Below are 23,887 nucleotides of genomic sequence, written 5' to 3'. Positions count from 1 at the left end.
GTTCATTGTGTACCAAGGAATCATTGTCTGTGTAGTTTAGAAGAACGACTAAATCAGGAGTGTCAAACATATGGCCCGCGGGCCAAACACAGCCCACAGAGGTGTCCAATCCGGCCCACAGGAGGAATTTTTTAACAATAATATAAATAATAAATTAAACATCAGTTTGAAAATGAAATATAGTGTGTTCGCTACAACACTTTTTGTGGCATTTTTCTTGTGATTTCAAACATGTTCAAAAGAAGACATTTGGCCTGGAAAGACGGCCAAGCTATTTAAGGAGAAATTGAAAAAAGGTATTATTATCTCAACACTAACATGTAAGTTTAATCACAACTCGTGATTTTAAACTTTTATACAGTCTATGACTGTGACGCACTGGACAGCTACGTATGGAGAAAGTAAATGAGTAAGGATTTTGCAACCTTTTATCATGTACTAATCTCCTAACTGTTGTTTTAATGATGTGCGAACAGACATTTTGTAACTTTGCAAAAAAAAAAAAAAAAAAAAAAAAAAAAACATTGTGTGAGTTTTTCAGTGTCGGATGAGGGCAAGACTATCATGTTACAATATAATTCAAGATATGAGGCAAAAATGCCCTGTATTGTTTTTAATATTTATGTCATGATCGTTAAGTAATGTCTAACTATTTCAAGATAGTTAGATAGATAGATAGCTTTCTCGAATGTCAGTGCGATCGCTTTTATACAATAGCTCAACTAAAAAGATGCTAGTATTAAGTGTGTTACATTAGTCACAGTGCTGTCGATCTCTGCAGGAAAGGAAAGGAAAAGTTTTTAACAAGGCCAAAGTAAGACCAATTGTGTGTCTCTGTGCAGCACTGAGTATTTTGTTACTGAATTAATCTGTTTTTGAACAAAGCATTTGAATCTATGATTCAGTGGCCCATTCATAAAGACAACCACTAACTTCATTTCTAAATGAATCAGCCATTTGAATGAGTCCGTTCACTCATAAAGACAGAGATTTGCTCCCACTTAACTCACACACACACACACACACACACACATATATATTTTTTTTTGTAAATTATATGGTTAATATTAATGTAAATGTAGGCAAACTAAATGATTCAGTTGAGTCAATGAGTCATTTATGATTCAAGCGCAAACTGATAATAACTTGTGACTTAATATAAGTCTGACTGGTTCAATTGATTTGTTGGAAAGAGTCATTCATTTCCAAATCAGATATCATTTTTTGTTGTTGAGTCAAGAACATTTAACGTTGTAGTGGTTCACAACTCTACTCTACAACAATAACAAAAACAGGGAACTTGATTTTCAGCTCCAATTACCAAAGGAAATGAGTGCTTTGCAGATGCCAAAAGGGAGTGTGAGACCACCGAAGTGATAACATGCACGGGCTTTCCCAGCTAAACAATCTGTCTGGGACGTGAGGTGCCTGGGTCATATATCAAAAACATTGGTGCATATTTGGTGCAAATTATAGAGGTTAATAAACGTGGAAAGAGGAGAAAAACAAATGCACTTTGCTTTGGCAGTTGCTTTACATCCAAAGTGACTTACACTGCATTCAGGGTATACATTTAATCAGTTCATGTATTCCCTAGGAATTGACCCTTTGACCTTAGTATTGCAAGCATTATGCTCTACTGTTTGAGATACAGGAAAGTAGAATAAATGCATTAATTATAGACAAATATATTCTGTGTGTTTGTAGTGAGAGAGAAAGCCTGTTAGTGATAAAGAAAAAAAGGGGGGGGAAAATGGTGTTAAATGCCAGATGCTGACAGATGCTCTCATGCTAACTACAATAACAGCAGTTTAAGTGCCAAACACTGACATCTTGACCATTTACGGTATGTCTCCTATAAGACAAACTGTTCATTGTTATGGAGCTTAGGTTGTTTTTTCCTGTTAAAGAGAGTGAAGCCATCACAGCTGTAGATTCTCTATCCGTCCTTTCCTCCTTTTCCTTTTTTATTATTTTGCACACATACCAAGTCCTTGTGTGTGGTCTGCAGCGAGTGAATGTACTAATTCATGTAGATTATATGTGTGTGTGTGTGTTCATATGTATAGATCACATGTGTGTTAAGATATTATATTGATTCATCAGTTCAAATGTCAACTGCAAGGTGAGAGAGAAGTATAGCTCCATTTGACATTCAGTTACAAATTAACTTGATCTGAGAATGACAAGCTAAAGGCACACCTCCAGCAACCTTTGCACAACTTACCTGCCATTTCCTTAATCTTGGAAATTGCTAACAAAAAATGAACCTCTCCTTGTTAAAAGGTGACATCTAAGGAGAAAAACCGTCAGTTTGGACATATTCTGAATAAACAGAAGATCCAAATCTCAGGTAAATTGCCTCATAACATTTATTTCACTGTATTCTGATGCAAACATTAATCTCTATATATGTAAATGTTTGCGAAATAGGTTATTTATAACTCATCATGTGATCTCTATGGCACATATATGAGTAGGAGGACAATATCTTATTGTTCTAGGTTGCTAGCTTAATGTTTAATGATCACACATTTCCACCCCGTCAACCCACATGTCATTTAACATTCTGATGTCAACCATAACAAGCCTGCTGCTAGGGAAGGTAAATTAGACTATTATGGGAATCAATGTCGTTAACCACACCTAGGCTACTTGCTAAACTGACGGATAAGACTTAACAATTTTGTCTAAAGTATCACAGGAACATTTGTAAAGGTAGGCCTAACCCAACTCCTACAATTTTCTTATATTGTGCATTGCATTAATGCTAATAAAAAACTAAACGTTAAGCATAAACACACACATAGAAGCTTCTTTCTAACTTCATGGAACTTCATGCGGGTAACAATTAAAATTTGATCGATAATTGCTAAATCAAAAGCTGAGTTGAACAGTACAGTTCTCAGTTTCTTTTAAATGCGAAAAAAACAACAATGCAAGGTCCTTCGTGGCAAAGTAATCAGTAACATACAACCTAGGAATAAAGTAGGGCATGTGTTTATGAGGAGGTCAAGTGAAAGACTCCTTTTTGTGCCGTATTTCCGCAGTGTGTTTGAACCCACACAGTGAGGTCTGGGAAAGCATCTGGGGGCTATTAGTTTGCAAGTAGCTTAAGGAGATAAAGGTGAACTCAGGATTCTATCATTCTACCTTTTCTGAATCTGTCTTTCTCACATTTATAATCATACGCACATGCAGACACTTGGCTGACTCTCAGATCCTGCAGGTATGCTGTTACGGGGCGTCCTGAGACAGGAAGAGATAAAAGCAGCTCCTGAGGAGTGTTTACAGCCTGAAATGAAAAGTAGGAGAAGGAGGGAAGGGCTCTTATAAGCCACAAGGAGATAAGTAGGAAATACTAAAGATGGAACATATAAATGCTCTCTGTTTCATACATACGTGCACACGTATTATTCCAACACATTCACATGCCAGTCTGTAACTATTTTACAATATATTTTTCACAGTCATTTGCATGTTTTTGTGCAATCTGTTAGGTTTAGGGGTGGGCATTCATGCTAGCTTTCCTTACAAATCACAGACTGCCTCTTTTTCATGAGATCAGGTTGTTTATTCCTACTCACCCTAACCCTAACTTTTTTATTTTTATTCTACTTTACAAACTTAAGATGGCAGTTAATATCTCATTTTTAGTACGATTTAGATACGATTTAGAAGAAACTGGATGAATTATTAATTTTTGATCTAACATATTTGCAATCAATAACAATCCAGAAGTTAATTTTTTAGGCTATTTAGGCCTTTAGTGTGATCGAAATCCTCTCTGCTTTGTGTCAGGGTCCTGATCGCTCTTTCAGGGATTATTTGACCTCACAGACTGTACATTATTACTAACATAATAGTGCTACACTTTATTTATGGTTTACTTTTGTGTGTTTTATACGCATGATGCTTGTTGTTTGCTGTAGGGTTACGCTGAATCTTGTGGTGGATCGCTCAATGTGTCAGCATGTTAGAGTTCCTGTTACTGTTTACAGGAACCTCATGAATTTTAGATTTTTCTTTTTTTCAAATCTTTTGTAATATGACACATGGTCATATAGTATATATGAAGCATTGAAAGAATAATAATGAAGAGAAAAAACACACTGTCATAGCCTACAACTATTTAAAATTTTAACAATGTTTAATTATTTATTTTTGCTTTCACAGAGCTTCACTCAAGGGGTAAAGAAAAAAAATAAAATAAAACACTTTTAATCAAGTCCAAAATGTAAATTAATATGATTGAATGTTAGGTTTATACATGTAAGTTTATACTTTTTACAGTGTTGCATATACAGATTTGTAAGCTACAAAGTGTGTGGGACCTTTTCTGTTCTAAAGTTATATAGTTAAAAAATGGCACCAGAACTCAAGCTATTGCAGTGCTGAAGGCCACTTCAGTGTTTACTATTTATTATCTTTAATTGTGATTTCTGCAGGAGGCAGGAAAACATGGGGTCTGCTACACACACAGTGTGTGTGCTCCTGTGTTTCTTAGTCTCAAGATAATGCTTCACACTCCAGACTGTGGGCCCATGTACGGTCAACAGAGAGATGGTGAGGAAAAACAATACACACTCTGGCCTCTTTTGTTCCCTGAGCAAGAGCAAGTGCCGCTACATCAGGAGTATCCTGTTTTTAGTCACTTGTTTCCTGTTTTTGGTGACAGAGGTTTACCATTTCAATGGTTTACATTTTTAATGGTTTAAATCATGAGAAAATACATTTCTTGTTTCTATTTTAAAACCGCTACTGGATAATCTGCCTTTTTTTTTACCTTAAAAAAAATGCACAAGGCAAAAGTTTTTCTCTTTGACTCCAGATGCAAGTTTCTTAACCATATACCTCTTTATTCTTTCAGGCTGCATTTGACTGCAGTGGGAAAAGACTTACATCAGTACCAGAGCACATCTGGATGAACGTAACCGAACTGGACCTGTCTGAAAATCTGTTAGACTTTTCCCACCATGACAGCTTTAAGAGCCTGAATCTTTTTAGCGATTTAGTCTCACTGAACCTATCAGGCAACTACCTCCCCCTACTGTTAAAAGACCATCTCTACGGCCTTTCTTCTCTTAAAGTACTTGACCTGAGTAGGTGTAAACTGGCCGCAGTGGGGGCAAACGCTCTCACCAGTCTTTCCAGTTTACAGATGCTCTTCCTGGGGGACTTTCAGTCGATTGCAGTTAAAGACTTGAGATTTAGTCAATTTGGGGAACTTAGAGGAGAACAGAGTTACAGACAGAAAGCAGGAGACAGAGTAATGATGACCAGAGCATCAAAACACACGGCACATGATGACCACAGTGATGGTATGAATACTTTTAATATAATCTGCATTTGATTTAGTTCATTACTTATATACTGTTGGGGTGAAAAGAAGAAATATTTTACAAATCTAGTTTCTATTCCTTAGAAATGTACTCTTTGGTTTCATGGTGGTTTCATATGGATGTGAAAAACTATTATATAATTTTCAAGACAATTTTTATTTTAATGACTTTAAAAATGACATAAAAAAATGCATATATGTAGAATTGAATTCATGAAATATTCTTATTATTATTAACTTTTAATTCAGAAGTGACATAAGGCCTGTACCATGAAGCTGGATTAGGTGGCTAGCCAGCTATGTTTCAGCTTAGTTTCCGCCAACTCTGGGTTTTAGGTACTATGAAAGTAGCTCAGATTTAATCGGTGTTCGTTTCCATGGTATTTTACGCTGCACAGCTAACCTGCCCCGGGGCAGGTTATGTTCTGGATTCTCAAACTGAAGGTGGACCAATCAGATGTGAGAGAAGTGACACATGTCTGACACAAAGTCACTCCAGTTTATCTTGCTCCAAATTAAAGGTCACTTATGCTTAAAAAAAAAAAAAAAATAGAAGTCTTGCTTTAATGATAATAACTGAGTCATTTTATGATTTATATAATTATTGTGATTCATATTATTATTTATCTCTTACACACAAGCAATTTTAGTTTAACAGTTATTATAAATTATTTTAAATAAATATTAATGTATACAGATCATGTAATATAAATAAGCTGTAGTATCAAAAGATTGAACTATTTTAAAAATTACAAATCTGAATTTACATGTTCAAGTCTCTATCACTATTTTCAAATGTATAAACTAAGTTAACAAGTTCCACTTGTGACTACACTGATGAAGCAAGATCATTTATTTTATTAGTCCTCCTTCATTTTTCATATGACATTTAAATTTGTCAGAATCTTCAATCTCTTAACCTTTAGCAAAACCTTTAACCTTTAGTTTTGAATCTCGCTGGGTCTCTCACGAGAAGTAAATCAAACTTGCTTTTGTGTTGCGAGGCTCGTGATTGGCTGTTCACCAGTGATGTCACACATTCATGTGCACACGTTCCACAAACTCAGGATCAAAGCCCGAGTTGACAAAGAAAGTTGATGAACAGCATCATGGTACCAACAAAGCTGGATTGGAGAGGTTTGGTTTTGTCAACTCAAAACTAATCCTGTAACTCTGAATTTGTTCAGCTACCATCATGGTACAGGCCCCAGGTCACATATTTCCTATTTTTTTTTTTTTTTTTAACTCAACAACAGTTTGTCATACTACATATTATTAGGCAGCGTATAAGTTTTAATGTATTTATTGAAGAAATAATAGGCTACAAAGGATTCTCCCAAAAAAAAAAAAAAAAAAAAAAATTACTTTGACTTTGAGCCCCCTCCAAAATAATAATAATTAAAAAAATGTAAACAAATATATATATATATATATATATATATATATATATATATATATATATATATATATATATATATATATATATATATATATATTATTTTTTTTTTTTTACAGAAATAAAAAGCCTGTTCATAATAATTCAAGTCATTATATGAGTGAATTTAAAATTGTATGCATGTTGGATTAAATTTAGATGAGGACCAGGACCTTTGAGCCATTTCTTAGTAACATTAATTTTCTCTGCATTATTTACATTCTTATGCAAAATAGGCTATTTGAGTGCCACAACATCATCTTTTTTGAGATATGGAAATTGACATATACCTACTATAATTTCAATGTCATTTGTTTTTCTCATGGCAGGACATTCTAAGGATGTCAACCGTGGAACCTTCCTTCGTAAACTATTCACAGTGGAACCAACGCCTACAAACAATACAAATAATGGTCAAAACCTTTCTTCCCCTGTAATCTAGTCTAGATTATTACCTGTGATTACATCTGAGACTGGCTAACCATTCTAAATAACCTTTTTAACCTAGGCATGGAACCAGATTATGATTCCAAAACGTCTTCAGAAAGCTGGAAGGTCCTTGTGGCTGTTCTGGGGTCAGCTCTGACCCTCTCTGTCCTTATCGCTTTGCTGGCCAAATACAAAGTCGTGCACAAGTATCTGGCGAGCTACAGACACTCCAGGCTCAGTGAAGTAGATGCCACGAGTCAGTGTGACCCTGCAAACTTTGAGGTGGGATTCTCAACCCAGGGGGGCCCTGGGATCCGTGCAGCTGCACCTACCAGTGGCATTGAGGAGGATGACGATGGGTTTATTGAAGACAACTATATTCAAGCGAGTGAGAGTGAGAGAGCCACAAGAGCAGCAGAGCTGACTGATAATGATGAGGAGGAGGAAGAGATTGAATTTAGTATTGGCTAGCATTATTTGGTGTAATGTTGTTAAATGTAATAACTTACATTAAATAGTCATTAACAAACATTCAATACTTCATAATCAGTTATCAAACTATTGATTGATTAATTCATTTAAAAAAAAGGAATTTGAACACTTAAGACAAAAAACAAAACAAAACAAAAAAACTGTCAAAAACTTTTCTAGGGCCACTTTTTTTTAAAGCATCTGAAAATATATGAATTAAAGTTGAATTACATTTGAATGTACAGTAGGCAACACGAAATATTGATCTGTTCAGCATTTTATACAATGTTTGTAAACATTATTAATGAGTTATTATAAATTTTTATTTTAAATGATAATATTAATAATCATTAACTTTTAAGGATTTTTCCTTCGAGAATGTGCATTTACATTTACTTTTAATTACATTTTTCTGTACCATATATATTTTGTTTTGTTTGTTGCACTTCATTTTATTCACTTTTTTTTAAATGCTATTCTTTCATTGGCCACTGGGCGCCGCCTTTGTGTACTTTATTACTTAGCCTAGAATTAAATATTAAAATGTTATTATTGATATTATAACATATTTTTGTTATTAATACATAAACGTTACATGCATTCACGTCATCTTAAACGAATGCATGTTAGTATTTTTATTAATTTATTTTTATCTACTATTTAATAAAGGATTGTCACCTGAAAGTATTTGAAGATAAGTTACACTGCTTTTACATTGCAACAGAGCGACGCGACGAAACAGCGATGATCGCTTGGCTAATAATTACGGCAGCGTTGTAGTTTTGAGCGTCGCATGTCTCTCGGTTTACAGCACTGCAACAAGCTCGAGCTGCACAACCGGTTAGACGCCACCAAACCCGGAAGACACGCGTATAAGGGATGGGGAAGATCTCTCTTCATTTTACTTGATCAAACTTTACCAAAATTCGCAAAACTTCGACTCCTGTCAGTCACTTCTGGTCACACAACAGCTCTGATAAGGATGGCAGCGTCCGCGATCTTCATCCTGGACCTTAAAGGCAAGGTAAGAGCGCGTGCACCTGTCAGAGACAGGTCGTGTAGTTTATACTCTCTGGATTGACAGTGACACTTTATTTGAATCCTTTATAGCTACAGATAATCAAGGTTTAAAATCATTTGCCAAAGTAAATTGTATGTATTTACTCACTTGAAGGTTTTTAAAACAACTAATGATGTAAATATGGCTCCAGACGGATACACCCGACCCTTCACCTCACTCTTTAAGTTAACAGCACTTTCACTGAAGTCACTTGCAATATAAATGCTAAATGAACGTTTCACATATTGTATGTTTCAACTTTTAAGTGGTAATGCTATAACAAATTATATTTAATAGTTATTGTTGTTAAAAAATAAAATATATTTTGTTGACATGGTAAATGCCCCCCCCCCAAATAAAAACAAACAAACAAAAACACAAACATCTCTAATACATTTCACCTCAGTACCTTTTTAAAATAAATATAAAATAAATTTACACTCTTTGTCCAAAATCTGTTATTATTATTTTTTTTAAAGAAGTCTCCTATGCTCACCAAGGAGTACAGTAAAATAGTGAGATTGTGAAATATTTAATATTTTAATATATTTTAAAGTGTAACTTATTCCTGTGATGGCAAAACTGAATTTCTCCAGTGTCACATAATCCTTTAGATTTCACTATCCATTCATTTCTTATGCGCTGCTTAATTATTATTTTTATTATACTTTTTTTTTCTTTAATGGCTAGAAAGTTTAAAAGAGCGTTCATTTGAAATAGAAATCTTTTGAAACTTTATAAATGTCTTTTTAGCCACTTTTAAGTCAATTTAATGCATCTTTTCTGAATAAAAGTATTTATTTATTTTTCTGTTACCACAAGCTTTTGAATAATAGTTTTATTAGATTATCTCAGTTTTCACAAAAATATTAAGCACCAAAATTAAATATAATAAGAAGAATTATTTATTGTGGTCCAAATAATACTGGAATAAATTCTGAATGATCATGACACCGAAGACCAGAGTAATGGCTGCTGTAAATTTAATTTACATGCTAAAATATTAAAATAAAAAATTGTTCTAAATTGTAATAATATTTCACAATATTACTGTTATTTTATTTTTGATTAAATAAATGCAGCCTTTGTGAGCATACAGTGGCATGCAAAAGTTTGGGAAACTTTTGCATAATCTGTGAAAATGTGAATAATTTGAACAAAATAAGAGAGATCATACTAAACGCATGTTAATTTTTATTTAGTACTGTCCTGAGTAAGATATTGTACATAAAAAATATTTACATTTAGTCCACAACACAAAAAAATTGCTGAAACTCTTAATGCATCTTGTTTCCTGTTTAACTGTTGGGTTCAACTTAAAGGGTTAAAGGGTTCAAATATGCAAAGATGCTGGAAAACTGAAGAATCTGCAGGACCTTAAAGATTTTTCTGAAGAACGCTGCTCAGTTTAACTGTTCAGAACAAACAAGGGACTCATGCACAACCATCACAAAACAGAAAGACAGTCGTGGTTCATCAGGTAACAGAACACAGTATTAAGAACCAAGGGTTCCCAAACTTTTGAATGGGGTTATTTTAATAATTTCAGCAATTTATTGTGTTGTGGACTAAAGGTAAACATCTTTTATGTAAAATATCTTACTCGGGACAATACTAAATAAAAAAATAACATGCATTTATTATGATCTCTCTTATTTTTTGAAAATTATTCACATTTTCACAGATTCTGCAAGGGGTTCTTAAACTTCCGCATGCCACTGTAAGTGACTTTCAAAGACATACAAAAATGTATTATATATCCAGAAATGTGTGTGTATAGATAAAGAGAAGCTCTGAACTCATTTGTAAGATGTTGAAAGAAGTAGTGGGTGGATGGGAGTGTTTCCATGAAAAGAATGATTTTGGCAGGGCTGATGAAAGCAGTCTTGTCTTTGCCCTAGAGAACACCAATATGACTTTTCTTTTTTTTTTTTTTTTTTGACGTTTCACCCTACTACACTCCTTGAATATATCTGTCAGTGAAAAAGTTACCATGACTTGAAGCATTTGATTGTATGTTAGATTGGCCAGTAGAAGTATTTGTGTAGATATTGATTCATAGATCATATTGATTGAGCTGTTAAAATATCCGCAGACTTGTGGATTTTTTGTCGGAATTTGAGTCAATGCAAACAAACCTTGTGTGTAAGTGTCCTTTCGGCTGGAGAAATCATTGCAAGTGTTTACTGCTTTTGCAGGATGGCCGGTGCCAAAACATCACTAAGAAAAAGAAAAGATTATTTCTATTTACTGAGAGAACTTCAAGGATTTCCAGAGTTTTTAAATGTTTGTTGTATTAATATAGGCTAAAATATGTGTCTTTATATGGAATTGCACTCTAAACTAGTGATGTGATGACTGTCTTTAAGGAGCAGAATTGGGATACTCTGTTTTATGACATCCTTGTGCTTTCAACTTTCCACCTCTAAGGTGCTCATATGTCGAAACTACATGGGCAATGTGGACATGAGTGAGATTGACAACTTTATGCCCATAATGATGAAGAGAGAGGAAGATGCAGATATGTCACCAGTGGTTATTCACGGCACTACCCACTACCTCTGGATAAAGCATAGCAACCTCTACTGTATCCTCTATCTTCTTATATTTACATATTAAAGTATAACTTTAAATTGTCTATATTAAAATATCATTTTATTTGTGAATATTTGTCCTATTGTTGTACAGTAACAGCTCTGCAAATGTATAGCTTATTTAATACTTAAGAGATTTTACTCAGTGGTTGCAATAACAAAGAAGAATACCAATGCTGCTCTTGTATACTCCTTCCTGTACAAATTAGTGGAGGTAAGTGTGCTTTATGTCTATCAACATGCCAACGCCTTCCATAAAACCTTACACAGCACAATCTTGTTGCCTGTGTAAACATCAACACCCTAAAAATGTGCCGTAATATAGTAGTCTTGTATTAACCATTTGTTTGCAGGTGTTCATTGAATATTTCAAGTCACTGGAAGAAGAGAGTATTCGAGACAATTTTGTGACCGTATATGAGCTAATGGATGAAGTCATGGACTTTGGATTCCCTCAGACCACCGACAGCAAGATCTTACTAGAGTAAGTTTTGACAGACTTACCATTCAGCCATCACTGCTCAGAGAACACTATTCGTCTATCACTAACAGTGCTATTAGGGCTCACCATTCACTAATCATAAGTCATAAGTGAATATGCTTTGTGCAAAGCGCACAGTTTCACAAAATGCAGTTATTTGTGTTTTATAATACTCATAGAGCTGATTGGATCAGATAAATCAATATACTGTAGTAACTAAGCAGAAACATTTTCTTAAATTTGTTGGAAAGTCTTACAAATTAATTTGAAAATTCATATATATCCCTTTCAGCAGATGACAACTCTTCATTCGAAACAAAAATTTGGTTATTTAACTAATTCAGCTCATTTAACTAATTAAAAATGTTTACCCTCAAAGAAATGTAAAGTGCTTTTTACAAAGCATAAACAAGTAGGACATTCTAACTAAAGAATATAACAAAAGCACAATAAACAATTTCTTGTCAGGCAAGCAGTAAAAAGGGGGGAAAAAATGTACATCATATAGTATGTACGTCAGTTCATAAACATCTTTCAGGTTTGCTGGCTTTGCTAGCAAACACTTAGCAGATAGCTAATTGCTAGCTCTCATTGACTGCCACATAATACCCTGTCAGCTGGAGAAACTTGAGGTTAAAGCGCGCACATATACACATCTACACTTCTCAGACCTTGTAGAAGCAATTTGGAATTAGGAAACTTGTTTATTTAAAAATTTAGTGATTTTTTTGATACATTTACTCATGCTAATGTTCATCAGGGATGATTGAACCCTCACTCTATTATGTGTGTAATGTTAGTGTTCACATTTATTTCCATTTGAATTTGTGTTTTTCATGTGTAATGGATGAGAGATGTATGGTAAGGTAAACATTACATTAAAATGATGGCAATACAAAAATGGAAAAACAAGGTTAGGTGTTTGTCAGCCCGTCTGTCCCAAGGGGAAGCCATGTTCTTCCCATGAGTTCTGACAAGCACCAGAGGTCTGTTTACACACTCAATGAAGTCACTTGCTTGACTGACTAGTGACAAATAATAATGCTCATCATATTGATAATGGCTGACACAGACTCATATAATGTATAATCTTTTTCATGCTAATTGTCATTATCTATGCTAGCATGTCCTGATGGCCTTCTTTCACTTCCACACCAGGTACATCACCCAACAGGGGCATAAACTGGAAGTGGGAGCACCACGGCCCCCAGCTACAGTAACCAATGCTGTGTCTTGGAGGTCAGAAGGCATCAAATACAGGAAGAATGAAGTCTTTATGGATGTCATTGAGTCCGTCAACCTATTGGTGAGCTGACTTAAATGCATTGTAGCGGCACATTCCTCAATCAACCAATCTGATTTTTAGATGTGGGTTAGGACTGGGGCTTCAGCATAATTTTTTCAACCTATGATTTCCTTATGACCTTAGGGGGTTTTAATGTTTTTTTGAGTTTTTAGGACCAACAAAATATGTTAATTCAGGAATACATTCTCATTGATGAAATCACAATCAGCATAGATGTGTCTCATATTGATTTTAATTATTGTATAATGCATCCGTGCAATGAATAACTCTTGACCCGTTATCAAATTTCAGTGCATGAAATGCATTTATACACTAACGTTTAAACATTTGGGGTCAATACACTTTTAAAGAAATTTATATTTTATTCAGCATGGATTATGCATTAAATTAATCAAAATTGACAGTAAATTGATCAACATTGGCAGTACATTGTTTCAAACGATTTCTATCAAAGATGTTTAGATTAACAATAAATAATCTCAGTTCTTTTGAACATTCTACTTATTAAACAGTCCTGAATTTTTTTTCTTTTACAGTTTCCACAAAAATATTAAGCAGCACTATTTTTTTTAAAGATTAATAATAAAAAAACAAAAAACAAATCTTGAGTACCAAATCAGCATAATAGAATGACTTCTGATAGATCATGTGACACTGAAGACTGGAGTAATGAATACTGAAAATGTACCTAGGCCATCACAGAAATAAATTATAATTTTAACATATATTTTAAATGTTTCTGTTTCTGAATTGTATTATACCATTTCATAATATTACTGTTTTTACAGTATTTTTGATTATGTAAGTGCAAAGAAAAAATAAGTTTGAAGTAAATAAATTACAATAAATAACAATGGCATAACATTCACTATTTATTTGAAGAAGTAAAAGTAACCTATATTGTAGCAATATAATAACGAGCACATTACTTTCTTTGTTGTGGAAAAAAAAGAAGCTTTCCACATACTGGATCACTTTTATGTATTCAGTGCAGACATCAAACAGCCCACACCCCACGCTATCACTCCCATCATCCTACTGTACCTTAGCCGACCTCCTTCATGTTCTCCAGGGTCAAGGGTTAGGTCTCCAGACTTCCTTAGATTGAGAGAGGGAGGAAGCAGCTGCCGTCTTTAAGGTCTTGTTGCCTATATTTTCTGCTTCTAAACTCTTAGCCCCCTGAATGGACTGGCTTTTGATGGATTCATTAGAGCTCCTCAAGGTCGGGGGGTCTAAACGCTGGCAGACAGTAACGCTGAGCAGCACCACTCTTCTGATTAAGAGCTAAATCACTTCTCATTTCTTCTGTAATTCTGCATTGCTATTCATCCGTGCAGCTGTCTCTCTCTGGCTCTTGTATCCGAGAGCCCTCAGAGGTACTGAATCAATGTGGACTTTTTAAGATTTAGATCTTCCCTTTCTTTTGAGTCCAGCTTGTACAGTATGCTTCTAATATTTTACCATAATACAATAGATTATATTCTCATATTATCACAGCATATTTAGCCCTTATGGCATTATCATTATGGCACAAATCACACGGTTCCTGCCTTGACTGACAGAGCGTTATAAAGTGTAGATGGCAGTAATGGTGATGATGCAATATTGCAACTTGCCACTTTTGATTGTGCTTTGCATTTATCTTCTCTTTTCTTGTTTGTTACAGGTCAGTGCTACAGGCAGTGTTCTGCGTAGTGAGATTCTGGGCAGCGTCAAACTCAAAGTCGTTCTGTCAGGTATGCCTGAGTTAAGGCTCGGACTCAATGACAAAGTCCTCTTCGAGATCACAGGCCGTGAGTATACCAATTCATCGTTAAAACTGAAATATCTAATTTTTTTTGACAATTTTATATATACATGTATCATATACAGAGAAACTATGCAGTAAGTTAACCATTTGTAGGTTGTATCTCAACTCTGTGGCATTAGCAACCTTATAGGTATTGTTAGGTATTGTTATCTTCTGTCTTTAAGATACAGAATGTACCATACAGTATGTACATTTTTTAAAGTAGCAGATTAATTAAATACTGTTGCTTATGATAAGACTTGTCATACAGTAGAGGGGGAAAAACAGTTAAAAGCTGGGCAGGATGTGATCCTTAAGAAATGAACAGAAATTTGACCAACAACTCCAACAATGCTATGTAAACCACAAAATGTATCAATATCACAATTAAATCTGTTTACAAGAATATTGCAAGGTTAATATTTACCTGTTTTTAAGTCGTTATTTTTTCCATTTCCTTTAATTGAAACGAATGTCTTCCAAAATGCCTAATTTCAACTTTTGTGGGCTTTTTAAGTAGTGCAGAAAGTAACTTAATTTCTAGGGCTGCTAGTCAAGCAGTGAGTAAATTGTCTTAACCTATCTTATAAGAAGCATCTCTCTCATTTGCACTTGTAAGGTGAATTTGATTTATCTGATTTCTTGGTTAATCCTCACCCCAGAACTAACCCAGTGGGTGTTAGTTTCACAGCAGCCAGATCTTAGTTATGAATTCTGCATGTGAAGTATAAATGCAGCTTGCATTTTAAAACAGTACTGCTCCGGATTTACTCCACAACAGAAAGGGAATCAATATTAAATTAATCGAGCGATGCTTTTCTGTTCAAATAAATACATATCGGTTTGATCCTGTGGGACAGTAGCTGTTGACCTCACCAAAATTTCATGGATATTACAAGCTACCCTTTCATTTTATTTCTACAGGAAGCTGTTTTATCAGATAGGGTTTCGGGGAAGTGAAAGAGACCTGGTTGTTTCCTGTACCACTTCCCACTTTAAAGCTGAGTTATGGTGCAAGCTTTTATAAACACAAGTGAAGGTAGAAGGTGCCTTTCTGTTATTGCATCAGTTGCAGAAATATCTCTTCTCAGCTCAGCAGTGGAATGAGAATTAAACAAGTGAAACATTGCCCTCCACAGGCTCAAGATTGGAAATGCAAGTTTTTTACATTTATTTTTTATTATGGTTTTTATTGAGATTGAATTATCGGACATGGACAACAGAAATAGTATTTTCTGTAATAATGTCATTATTCTTTAATAATTACAAACATTTTCACGTTATAAAAATATTTTTAATTTTTATTTTATTTCAGAATAATTCGTATACCATTACAATAATTAATAGAAAAATTAATAATTTCAGTTTCAGTGATTTTAGTTTAAGTTTTAACAATTTTGTTCTTTGGTCTTTTTTTTCATTTTTTTAAATTGTTTTATTTTAGTAACTTTAGTAATTTAACTTCAATTTATTTTACACAGACACATATACACACATATATATATACATATATACAGCTGCTTCAGAATGGGAATTTTCTCATGATTTACAAGTAGTTGAAAACATTAGAGATATTGTTAGTAATCAGCGGAACAAAATATATAACACTAGCCTAGTGGTTTTTGGATATTTTACTGCAAATATCTTACAAATTGTACCTTTAAAGCAAAAGGAGTCCCAACCAAGTATTGAGTACATGTGCAATAAATGGACATACTTTGCATGAAGCCAACAATTCACTTAAAATGTTTTTTTTTATTATTGGTCTTACGAAGTATTCTAATTTGTGAATTGGTGGGTTTTTGTTAAATGTGAGCCTAAATCATCACAATTAAAAGAACCATAGACTTAAACTACTTCAGTCTGTGTGCACTGAATTTATTTAATACACGAGTTTCACATTTTGAGATGAATTACTGAAATAAATGAACCTTTTCACGGCATTCATGAAGCACCTGTATATATATGTATATATAGCAACTTATTTTTTAAAACAATTACAGAACTGATCTTAAAGTGTTATAATCAGTTCTTATAATTATAATTTAATTTCATATTTAATAATATGTAATTAATAATTACATTTTATTTTATATTATTACATTTATATTATTACACACACACACATATTTATATGTATGTATATGTGTGTGTGTGTGTGTGTGTGTAATAATATGAAAATAATAAAAAAATAATTATTAATTACATATTATTAAATATGAAATTATATTCTTGTTGTGTACACACAAATCTATTCTCTAAACTGCCTGTCCTCTGTAGGACTCACAGGAATGCTGGATTATATATATAATTACATTAATTTTATACAGAACATTATATTGCATTATTTGATGTATAAATTGTAGGTCAAGCTTGCTATCTTTAGAGTGCTTTTACAGCTGAGTCAAACTTTGTGTACCTAAAAGTGTACCTCTGCTTCTGAACACCAATCACTTTCCCTGAAGCCTCTGCCTGTGGACCCTAGGGAGCCAATCAGAGAGCAATAAGACCCCTTTCTGACCTTTAGTCCCTGCAGCTCATGTCATCAGTAGGTGCTGCAGCGGCTCCCAGCAGATCTCATCTGAGGCAGAGGACACAGACACCCAGAGCGTCTGATCTGACCTCTGTGTTCCAGTTCAAACCTCTGAGAGCTCTTTCATGTTCCACTGCAAATGTCACTCCTGGATAGAGCAGAATATATTCATAAATATAAAGGGAGGCTCATGCACGCACACTTTCCTGCTGTGTGTGTGCTGTTGAAATCCCACAGCTCTGTGGTGTTAGTGGGTTTGGGGCTCAGAGGCCCCGAGTCATTAAATAGCTCTTCTGTAGTCACTGCCTTTCCCTTTGCTGGGGTCAAACAAATAAGCTACCTCCACGCTTACCTGGGTACACAGAAGTGCTATTGTTTGCAATTTCCAGGAAATACTTAGAATCCTCTCTGTGTGTATATGTGGTGTGTATGTGCAGCTTTCAACTTGATTAACTAGCTTTACACAAACTATAATCATCAGCGACCACTTTTCTTCTATTAGAATTCCCCCTGCTCTCTCTGGGCTTACATTTCACTTTCTCTCAGGGGAGAAGAGCAAGTCTGTGGAGCTGGAAGATGTGAAATTTCATCAGTGTGTGCGGCTCTCTCGCTTTGAGAATGACCGGACTATCTCTTTCATCCCACCTGATGGAGAATCTGAACTCATGTCTTACAGACTCAACACCACGGTCAGTGCTGGCTGCATGTATACAACTCTCCCATCAATGAGTCTTAATAATGCATAGTCATTGAAAACGTCAAAGTTCATGTAATTAATTCTTGTATTTAATGACTGATTGATTTGTAATATAGTTAAATATATATATATATATATATATATTTGTACTGTTGTAATGATGGGATCTCAGAGAGCTTTATTTAAATAAAAACATACAAGAATCAAACAACAGGAATATGATGAGGAAACAAGACTTCAAAGCAGAAAACACAAAGAATTTGAAATTAAAAGACAAAAATATAAAACAATGGTTATGCTTTGAATAGAATACTAGCATACTTTACTGCTCTTATTATTTCTATATACTATGTATACTGTGAAAGGAATGTCAATTTCAATACTATTTCCAATGTGAGGAAATTAATTGAAAGTAGTTACATTTTTTTAAAACATTTTTTGACCAATAAATGTGCTTATTGTTTAAAGACATTTTTACACAAAATAGCATTCAAATGGAAACTTTTTTTATGTAAAAGATACATACTGTATGACTCTCTCTATATATACACTTTCTTTGAAAAGTTGGGGTCATTAAGATTTTTTTAATGTTTTGAAAGAAGTATTTTTTGCTCACGAGGGATGCATTTATTTGATTAAAAAATACAATTAAATCAGTAGTATTGTGAAATATTATTACATTATTATTTTATAATTTAAAATACTTGTTTTCTATTTTGTCATATGTGATTTTTCTTTTGTCAAAGCTGAATTTCTGATGAATTAAAACATTTAGAAGAACAACATTTATTTGAAATGGAAATCTTTTGTAACATTACTTGATAAACAAAAGTATAAATTTCTTTTAAAAACACACACCCAAAAAAACATGTACTGACCCCAAGCTGATGAATGAACTAATTGAAATGCATGTATTTTAAAACATTATAAATATAATTACTGTCACTTCTAAACATGAATTCACACACACACACACACACACACGTGTTGTTTTTGTGAAAAGTTGGGACATCCCATAGGCGTAATGGTTTTTATACTGTAGAAACTGTATATGCTATCGCCATTCACCAACCCTACCCCTTAACCTAACCCTCACAGGAAACTTTGTGCATTTTTACTTTCTCAAAAAACTCATTCTGTATGATTTATAAGCGTTTTGAAAAATGGGGACATGGCTTATGTCCTCATAAGTCACCCTCTCCTTGTAATACCTGTGTCATACCCATGTCATTATACAGAGTTGTGTCCTGGTGTCACAAAAACATGCCCACACACACACATATATAAAATACACAGACACACACTCAAACATCCTGTAGATGTTGTATATAATGGATTATATATATAGTGATGCAACATTTTAAAATGATGTTATGCTGTTGGAAGTATCAGTATCAGAAGTTTTTAATATATTTTACAAAAGTTAGTAGCTCAGTAAGTGGCAACGGACTTACTGTTGTATTTTTTTCTCTGTCACTCCTCTGTTCTGACAGGTGAAGCCTCTAATATGGATTGAGAGCGTAATAGAGAAGTTCTCTCATAGTCGAGTAGAGATCAAGGTTAAGGTAGAGCTGCACACATATACACAATCTACACACTCCACTGATTCTTGCTTTGCTTCCTTCAGCACACTCCTTGCTTTCAGTAATTAGCTTTCAGGCTTCTGTCCTGGGGAATGGCTCGAAGTTTACCTGAGCTGTGTCCAAGAGACTTATGTCAGATTCTGACATAAGCATGCTTTGTCCTTTTGCCCTTGCCATACCGAAACTTTAGTTTCTGAAATTGTAGCTTTAGAAGTTTTACTTTGAATGTGATGTTGTGCTATAGTTCCTCCATCTGTTTTCCAGGCACGCAGTCAGTTCAAGAGCCGCTCCACGGCCAACAATGTGTCCATCTTAGTTCCTGTTCCTAGTGATGCTGACTCCCCTAAATTTAAGACCACCACTGGCCAGGCTAAATGGGTTCCTGAGAAGAGTGCTGTAGAATGGAACATTAAGTCCTTCCCTGTAAGTACTGTACATGTTTTACATATGTTTTGTGAGATGTTTGATCTTTGTTTCACTGCCAGAAACTTCAAGTTATTGTTGAATGTTTCAAATTGTTGCTGAAGTCACAGAGACAACAAACGCAAGTTTACTTAACACTTTTAAGAGCCTTCTAAAAATATTGCTATTACTGGCAATTATTATTATTATTTTTTAATATATTTTCTTGCAATTTTTTGAATATATTTAAATCTATTTGTATTTCATTAATATATTTTTACATTTTTAAAATGACTTAGAATTTTTGATGTATTTTTTTTTATTTAATTGTTTTTTGTTGTACATCTTGTTTGAAATTTTTTAATAGTACAAGCCAGGACGTACTGAACTTAATAATTATATGCCTTATTATAGCATCTAGATAGTAAAAAAAAAAAGATTTGTGTGTGTGTGTGTGTGTGTGTGTGTCTATATATACACGGGTATATATAGACATGTATTTTCGGACATTTCGTTTTGTGCTGTTGCAAGCCTTGTACAGACAGGAAAGTTTCCATCACCCACTTAGGAATATGACTCTGAAGGCTTATTTAGAACTGAACTGTTGACTAAAGTGATGACTGTTGCAGTGTTAATTAGACAGTTAGATGTGTCCAAAACTAATGATGTGTCTACTTGTTGAAGGGCGGGAAAGAATTCATGATGCGAGCTCATTTTGGACTGCCAAGTGTGGAAAGCGGTGAACTCGAGGCCAAGCCACCAATCACAGTAAAATTTGAGATTCCTTACTTCACAGTGTCAGGCATTCAGGTACGGCAAAGCGCATATTTACCCCAAAATAGTCAATAAAGACAATAGACAATAAATTTGATAATTGTCACAGTGCGGTAGATTGATTTTTGTAATCCATTTTGTTTGTGTGGTAACAAACACAGGTGCGATACTTGAAGATTATCGAGAAGAGCGGATATCAGGCATTACCATGGGTGCGTTATATTACTCAGAGTGGAGGTGAGGCATATTCACAAATTCTCCCATGCTTACTCCGATATCATTCTGATATACAGTTTACCTTCACCCTGCATTAAAAGTTCAGCGAGCCTTACTCTATCTGCTACACACACACACACACACACACAGTTTGAAATAGTGTAGACTATCAGTTTTCCATCAGTAACACCAGAGGAGAGAGAGACACTCTAATCCTTCAGCCTAGTTCATTTATTTATAAGAAATGCAAAGAAGACATCAGATCTTAAACCTCAATGGAATTCTTCAGATATATCTAAACAACCAAATGGCAAAAACAAATTCAAATGCCTTCAGATAAACTTCCATGCACTTGTGTGTGTGTGTGTGTGTGTGTGTATGTGTGTGTATATATATATATACAGTATTGTTCAAAATAATAGCAGTACAATGTGACTAACCAGAATAATCAAGGTTTTTCGTATATGTTTTTATTGCTACGTGGCAAACAAGTTACCAGTAGGTTCAGTAGATTCTCAGAAAACAAATGAGACCCAGCATTCATGATATGCACGCTCTTAAGGCTGTGCAATTGGGCAATTAGTTGAATTAGTTGAAAGGGGTGTGTTCAAAAAAATAGCAGTGTGGCATTCAATCACTGAGGTCATCAATTTTGTGAAGAAACAGGTGTGAATCAGGTGGCCCCTATTTAAGGATGAAGCCAACACTTGTTGAACATGCATTTGAAAGCTGAGGAAAATGGGTCGTTCAAGACATTGTTCAGAAGAACAGCGTACTTTGATTAAAAAGTTGATTAGAGAGGGGAAAACCTATAAAGAGGTGCAAAAAATGATAGGCTGTTCAGCTAAAATGATCTCCAATGCCTTAAAATGGAGAGCAAAACCAGAGAGACGTGGAAGAAAACGGAAGACAACCATCAAAATGGATAGAAGAATAACCAGAATGGCAAAGGCTCAGCCAATGATCACCTCCAGGATGATCAAAGACAGTCTGGAGTTACCTGTAAGTACTGTGACAGTTAGAAGACGTCTGTGTGAAGCTAATCTATTTTCAAGAATCCCCCGCAAAGTCCCTCTGTTAAAAAAAAGGCATGTGCAGAAGAGGTTACAATTTGCCAAAGAACACATCAACTGGCCTAAAGAGAAATGGAGGAACATTTTGTGGACTGATGAGAGTAAAATTGTTCTTTTTGGGTCCAAGGGCCACAGGCAGTTTGTGAGACGACCCCCAAACTCTGAATTCAAGCCACAGTACACAGTGAAGACAGTGAAGCATGGAGGTGCAAGCATCATGATATGGGCATGTTTCTCCTACTATGGTGTTGGGCCTATTTATCGCATACCAGGGATCATGGATCAGTTTGGATATGTTAAAATACTTGAAGAGGTCATGTTGCCCTTTGCTGAAGAGGACATGCCCTTGAAATGGTTGTTTCAACAAGACAATGACCCAAAACACACTAGTAAACGGGCAAAGTCTTGGTTCCAAACCAACAAAATTAATGTTATGGAGTGGCCAGCCCAATCTCCAGACCTTAATCCAATTGAGAACTTGTGGGGTGATATCAAAAATGCTGTTTCTGAAGCAAAACCAAGAAATGTGAATGAATTGTGGAATGTTGTTAAAGAATCATGGAGTGGAATAACAGCTGAGAGGTGCCACAAGTTGGTTGACTCCATGCCACACAGATGTCAAGCAGTTTTAAAAAACTGTGGTCATACAACTAAATATTAGTTTAGTGATTCACAGGATTGCTAAATCCCAGAAAAAAAAAATGTTTGTACAAAATAGTTTTGAGTTTGTACAGTCAAAGGTAGACACTGCTATTTTTTTGAACACACCCCTTTCAACTAATTGCCCAATTGCACAGCCTTAAGAGCGTGCATATCATGAATGCTGGGTCTTGTTTGTTTTCTGACAATCTACTGAACCTACTGGTAACTTGTTTGCCACGTAGCAATAAAAAATATACTAAAAACCTTGATTATTCTGGTTAGTCACATTGTACTGCTATTATTTTGAACAATACTGTATATATATATATATATATATATGTATGTATGTATGTGTGATGTATTAGTTGTACTTTCTGACTTTTTGTTTTTGACAGATTATCAACTGAGGACCAACTGAGAGAGGACAGCACCTGTGCATGTTGTGTGTTCTGTCTGTCCTTTTCCATCTGTGAGACAGCTACTGCTTTTCACACAGCAGTTGGACTACTATTGCTTTTGTCAGGTTTTACAAATTAAACAAGGGAGTCAGATCGCAAAGTTACTGAGAAGCCCCTATGAAACAATGGTTTCGGGTTTAAACAATTTTGGGTTATAATCCAAAGGCGGTATTACAGAAACCTACTAGAATCTACCTATATATGTTCTATTTAAAAAGAAAGATTTTCACCCACATGTCGTTCCAAACCTTTCTGTATTTCTTCATTTTATTTAAATGACTGGTAACACTTTACAATAAGGTTCCATTTGTTAATGTATTAACTAACACGTAAAAACAATGAACAATACATTTTTTTACAGTATTTATTAATCTTTTTTAATGTTAGTTTCTGAAAATACAGTTGTTCACTGTTAGTTCATATTAGTTCACAGTGCAACAACTGATGTTAACAAGCACAACTTTTGATTTTAATACTGCATTAGTAAATGTTGGATTTAACATTAACTAGGATTAATAAATGCCGTTGAAGTATTGGTTATTGTAAGTTCATGGTAACTAAAGTAGTTAACTAATTAACCTTATTGTAAAGTGATACCAAATG

At 34.5% G+C, this 23,887-nt stretch overlaps 2 protein-coding genes across 5 annotated transcripts; both read left to right on the top strand.

The window, feature by feature from the left end:
* The first annotated feature begins 2,225 nt into the window (after positions 1 to 2,225).
* On the top strand, positions 2,226 to 8,361 carry LOC113050505 (uncharacterized). 3 transcript variants are annotated; one of them, XM_026213512.1, is made up of 6 exons: positions 2,226 to 2,353; positions 3,230 to 3,307; positions 4,449 to 4,566; positions 4,871 to 5,321; positions 7,106 to 7,189; positions 7,285 to 8,361. In XM_026213512.1, the coding sequence occupies exons 3-6, from the start codon at positions 4,564 to 4,566 to the stop codon at positions 7,674 to 7,676; spliced, it is 930 nt and encodes a 309-aa protein (XP_026069297.1). In that variant the 5' UTR covers positions 2,226 to 2,353; positions 3,230 to 3,307; positions 4,449 to 4,563; the 3' UTR covers positions 7,677 to 8,361. The 3 variants fall into 3 exon arrangements, with proteins under 3 accessions (XP_026069297.1, XP_026069295.1, XP_026069298.1); XM_026213513.1 differs by lacking the exon at positions 2,226 to 2,353 and adding an exon at positions 2,834 to 3,127; XM_026213510.1 differs by lacking the exon at positions 3,230 to 3,307.
* Positions 8,362 to 8,450: 89 nt separating this feature from the next.
* Positions 8,451 to 23,620, top strand: LOC113050504 (AP-1 complex subunit mu-1-like). Of its 2 annotated transcripts, none has more exons than XM_026213509.1 (12): positions 8,451 to 8,695; positions 11,167 to 11,323; positions 11,477 to 11,544; positions 11,684 to 11,814; positions 12,970 to 13,117; positions 14,784 to 14,910; positions 17,986 to 18,128; positions 19,630 to 19,701; positions 19,984 to 20,142; positions 20,806 to 20,931; positions 21,057 to 21,132; positions 23,222 to 23,620. In XM_026213509.1, exons 2-12 carry the CDS (start codon positions 11,188 to 11,190, stop codon positions 23,242 to 23,244), a joined length of 1,209 nt encoding a protein of 402 aa, XP_026069294.1. In that variant the 5' UTR covers positions 8,451 to 8,695; positions 11,167 to 11,187; the 3' UTR covers positions 23,245 to 23,620. The 2 variants fall into 2 exon arrangements, with proteins under 2 accessions (XP_026069294.1, XP_026069293.1); XM_026213508.1 differs by having other exon boundaries at positions 8,452 to 8,700.
* The last annotated feature ends 267 nt before the right edge of the window (positions 23,621 to 23,887 follow it).

This window comes from Carassius auratus, chromosome 31 (genome assembly GCF_003368295.1).
Source record: "Carassius auratus strain Wakin chromosome 31, ASM336829v1, whole genome shotgun sequence".
NCBI lineage: Eukaryota > Metazoa > Chordata > Actinopteri > Cypriniformes > Cyprinidae > Carassius > Carassius auratus.
This window is presented reverse-complemented; position numbering and strand designations above follow the sequence as displayed.

Bases quoted from the DNA above. Each gene is read 5' to 3' on its own strand.
- LOC113050505 (XM_026213510.1), top strand. The intron at 5,322-7,105 runs GTATGAATACTT...TTCTCATGGCAG, and splicing joins ACATGATGACCACAGTGATG to GACATTCTAAGGATGTCAAC. The intron at 7,190-7,284 runs GTCAAAACCTTT...TTTTTAACCTAG, and splicing joins TACAAACAATACAAATAATG to GCATGGAACCAGATTATGAT.
- LOC113050504 (XM_026213508.1), top strand. From the start codon at position 8,470: ATGTCTCTCGGTTTACAGCACTGCAACAAGCTCGAGCTGCACAACCGG. The intron at 11,324-11,476 runs GTATCCTCTATC...GATTTTACTCAG, and splicing joins AAAGCATAGCAACCTCTACT to TGGTTGCAATAACAAAGAAG. The intron at 19,702-19,983 runs GTAGAGCTGCAC...TCTGTTTTCCAG, and splicing joins GAGTAGAGATCAAGGTTAAG to GCACGCAGTCAGTTCAAGAG.